General features: G+C 63.5%; 1 protein-coding gene across 1 annotated transcript; it reads right to left on the minus strand.

Annotated features, from left to right (window-relative positions):
* Window positions 1–1,510: 1,510 nt before the first annotated feature.
* On the minus strand, window positions 1,511–3,871 carry KLHDC7A (kelch domain containing 7A). Its single transcript, XM_081576093.1, has one exon. The coding sequence runs from the start codon at window positions 3,869–3,871 to the stop codon at window positions 1,511–1,513; it is 2,361 nt and encodes a 786-aa protein (XP_081432219.1).
* Between the last annotated feature and the right edge of the window lie 563 nt (window positions 3,872–4,434).

A 4,434-nucleotide genomic window follows, 5' to 3' on the forward strand; every position in this document is an offset into this window, starting at 1 on the left:
CAGCCCCGGCAGCTGCAGTGACACAAGGTCCTGCCAGGAACCCCCAGAATTGGGAAGAGCTTTCTCCAGGTGCTCACCTTTATCCCCCAGGCAGAGAAGGACACAGATTGCCCTTCCCATTTTCAAGGCAGGGATGCTGAAGTCTGAGCATTCCCATCTCCCCACCTGTCGGGACTGCCATGGTGCACCTGCCTTCTCCTCTTCTTTCCTGATGCCGCTTGTCACTTTAGAAGTAGTCCCGGCTCTCCTGGCTTCTGGCTGGTTCCAAGAGCATTACTGCTTTCCTGTCGGTATATGTCTCTCCCTTGGAGATGGAACAGGGCCATGGTAATAGATTGGACTAGTCTCTCTCCCCTCCTTCTGTGAAGAAAAGGTAACTTCCCGAGATTGGAAGCTTTCCTCCCTTTGAGAATTTGCCAAACCTGATGTGAAAGGAGGTCCCAGCCTCCCGGTGCACCACGAGAAACTTGCTGGTTCCTCAGCTCCATCATGGACCTGCCCCTTCCTGGCCCTCTCCCGTCTGATGAGGAAGACCAGGAGATCACAAGCACAGAGAAGGCAAAGGATGCCATCCCCTCTCACCCCCTGGAAGGGCTGCCCCAGCTCCCAAGGTGAGGGCTGGGTGGCATGAGTGGCTGTACTGTGAAGGGTTCTGAGGTCTGGGGAGAGAATGCGGTGGTCAGATAACAATGGGCCCAGCAGGAGGGTGGCCCTTGGATCACATTTTTGTTTCCTTGCCATCAATTGTATTCTCAGTAGACCCTGCAAGCAGATGTGCCTTTATAGATGGATGCTAAACATGGAGGCTTCTCCTCCTTCCAGTATACTGGAATTCCATGTAATGAGAAAAAGCAAAGCGGGCTTTGGTCAATTTACTCTGCAGGTAAGAGTTCCCCTGAGTGGCTTCAACTTTAGCTCTTCTGCTCCTCCAGCCATCTCTCCCTCTGGCTGGGCCCCCTGGGGCTCCCCTGGGCTTGTCCTAGTCCTGCCGGAACCGCTCCTCCTTAATTTTCTCCACCTGTGTGTGTCCCAGATGCTTCTGGGAACCTTGGAGGTTGGGACTCAGTGGCCAATGGTTAGGAAGAGGCCCTGGTGGCTTAGGGAGGGCTGGCCCAGATCCAGCAGGGTCAGCTTGAGTGGTCACTGGGAGTCACAAAACATCTGGCATTGGGCCTGTGATAAGCCTGTGCCCCTGAGCTTTGCTGGGGTCCTGGTACCCCCCTCCATCCCCAGCGAATTCAGACCTCAAGCAAGATGGTGGTCAACCCCGCAGACGTGGGCACCCTGGACCTCAGAGCATTGGTCCTCAGTTGCATATTCACACTGGGGCTGCCGCCCAAAGAGGGCAAAGGCACAGCTAAGAAGCCCAGACCGTGGAGGAGGCGGGATCGAAACTCACCTCTTGCTAGCCAGATCCGCCCCTCCCGGATCTCCCAGAAACGGCCCATGCAGCGATGGGCAGGGGGTGTTTTCCATCTAGTCTTGCAGAAGGAGCCCAGCAGACGGGCTGCTAAACCCTGGTCTGGGGCACATCAGGACCGGGCAAGGTCAGGACGGTGGGCAGGAGGGTGCCCTGCGGGGAGGGGAAGGCCTGCAGCATTTCGGGCACAAACCTGGGCGAGACGCAGTCGGCCAGGAAGCGCAGCGTGCGCCGGCGCCCCACGCAGTAGACGAGCTCGTCCACCACGGCGCACTGGAAGGCGTCGGGGTACGGCGTCCGGTACGTGGCACACTCGTACCAGAGGCGGGTGCTGGCGCTGCAGCGGTACACGCTGATGCCCAGGCTGCGGTTGAGGTCGAAGCGATAGAGGAAGCCTCTGACCGCCACCATCTCGGCCGTGCGGTCCCTGCCGCCCCCGGTTGGCCCGGCGCGCCAGCGCTGCTCCCGGGCGGAGAAGCGCAGCAGCAGGTAGCGCAGCGAACCCCCCGTGACGAAGAGCTCGCCCCCGCTCGCCGCGGCCGTGTGCGCCAGGGCGAAGGTGTCGTTGGGCAGGGGCGGCGCGAAGGTCCAGCGGTCCAGGCGAGGGTCGTAGCGTTCCACCGTGTTCAGACACTCGCCCCCGACGGCGTACAGCTGTCCGTCCAGGGCCACCAGCCGGCAGTGCGGCCGAGCCTGGTTCAGAGGGCACACCTCGCTCCAGATGTCCGTCAGCGGATTGTAGCAGAAGACGCGGTTGGAGGGCTGGCGCCCGGAGCCCTGGCAACCGGACACCACGAAGAGGTAATTGAAGAGACTGCAGATGGCACAGCCCCGGGACACAGCCTCAGGGGGCAGGCGGGCCAGCGGGCGCCAGACGTCCCGCTCATCGTCGTAGCAGCAGAGGCGGCCGGAGCCTTCCTGGGGGCACACGTCGGCCACCACCAGTTGCTTGCGGCCCCGGAGCCGTCGCTGGAGGACCAGCTCCCGCTCCGCCCCGCTCAGGCACCCGTAGATGCCCGGGCTCTGCAGGACCTGGAGGTAGTTGTCACTCATCACCTTGTAGGCGGCCTCCTTCAGGAGCTCCAGTTTCTTCCTCTTGGCAAAGGTCAGCGCCTCATAGCAATTGCCCAGGTCCAGGTGGACCTCTGGGGCTGATCCAGGGCTGAGCGGGGGGTGGAAGAAATTGGTGCCAGCCACAGAGTGCACGTGGGGCTTCCTGCTGCTTCCAGCTGAGCCGGACTCAAGAGAATCCTGGGACGTGGGGCAGGTGGGCAGGGCACTCTGGTCTGGGCAGGATGGAGCAGGGTCCCCAAAGCTGTCGAGCTGCAGCTGAAGCTCCGGGTTCTCCGCGATCTGAAGGAGGCTCTCCTTGCGGCTGAAGCCTCGCGTGGAACGGGAGGGGACAGGCCGCGGGGAGGCGGCGGTCTCCCGTCCGCCTTCTCTGTGATCAGCGGGCCCTCCAGACCCTGTCCTCGTTCCCAGGGGGCCTGACGCTGACTCAGGGGCTGCTGTTCCGGGGGCCAGCCTGCTCCTGGAGGTGGCCTGAGACGTGGACTCCATGTAGTAATCGTACACCTTGCCCTTCAGCCTGGGCCTGATCCCCTCCACCTTCTCCGGGATGAAATTCTCCTCTACTCGAACCCGGGCCACAGACGAGAAGGTGTAGGAGGCGTCGGAGGCACCCTCCCGCTGACGCAGGGCCAGGCCCAGGTCCGAGGCAGCCTGGAGGGCCCCTGCCTCCTCCCTGTGGACCCCTGACGCGTGGGTAAAGACCCAGCTGTTGTTCATGTCACACTGGCCTTCAGGGCAGGCCGCCTGACCTTCATGGGGGGACTCCTGCTCCCCGGTCCCTGGATGCTTGGGGGGTCCACTCTCCCTCCAGGGAGTGAGCTCACCACCCACACGGCCGCTCTCCACGGCGAGGGGGCTTGGGGGTTCGCTGCACTGATGGGGGCAATGGGGCAGCTTGGGCTTACCGTCCACAGCTGTTCCGGCTTCCTGGCCTCCGCACCGCGGAGCTGGCAGGTCAGAGTCCGGGTGCTGCCCAGCATGCTCCTCTCCAGCAATTCTCCTCCCAGCTTTCCCAGCCTCTCCAGCTTCTGAGGTTGCGGATGAAGCTCCGGTGGCCGGGACTCCGGAGGCCTCCGTGTTCCCCCAGCTGCAGCCTGGCGCTCCTGCGGCCCCCTTACTCCCCCTGCGGCGTCTCAGGCCCCACTGTGATGCCCCGGGAACAGCCTTCTGGACGGCAGGCTGCCCGGAGCCCCTGGCCTCCCCGTCCGCCTCGGCCTTGGCGTCCCCCCACCGCGGCAGGGCCTGGGCTGGCCTGGACATGTACAGCCTGTAGGCTGCGGTCAGCAGGAGCAGGGCAGCGGCGGACAGCACCACCTGGCCCGTCAGCTGCATGTCCAGATGCCAGTCCTGGGCCTCTGCTCCTCCTCCTCTGGGGAGCATGTTCCCAAGCCGACCTGGGCCAGAGGAATGTCGAGAATCCGATTAATGATTGCCCAATAGGGGACGGTTCCTGGTTCCTGCCGGGCTGAGCGGGAGGGGGTTTGGGGCGAGCTCTGGCTGGGCCGGTGGAAGAGTTGAAGCAAAGGTGACTTTTGAGCTGGCAGAGCTGGCCACCGAGGCCCGGGGCTGGCAGAGCGCGGCGGCTGGCCTCCCTGGGATCCTTCGGTGCTTTTCCCTGGGGGTGGGAGGCATCTGCCCGGAGGAGGCTGAGATTGTGATCACCACCCACGCCAGCCAGCCGCGGCCGGAGGGGGCTGGGCACGTCCCGCGGGCACTCGAAGAGGGAGGAAGCTCTCGGCCAAACAGTCACCCGATGCTAGGAAACGCTCGGGGTGGGAGATGGTTTGCGTGTGTCCTGTTTTCTCTTTTGCAAACCCGCTGGGCTGGGAGGTTGGGTGTGGTGAGTTGTGGAGCAGGTGGAGTCACAGCAGGTGTGGTGTGAGACCTTCTGGGTCTGCGTTCTTCCTGTTGAGGTCAGTGGGCCCCCACGGCGGGGTCTGCAG

This window comes from Giraffa tippelskirchi, chromosome 3 (genome assembly GCF_054371585.1).
Source record: "Giraffa tippelskirchi isolate mGirTip1 chromosome 3, T2T-mGirTip1v1.2.pri, whole genome shotgun sequence".
NCBI classification, from domain to species: Eukaryota; Metazoa; Chordata; class Mammalia; order Artiodactyla; family Giraffidae; genus Giraffa; species Giraffa tippelskirchi.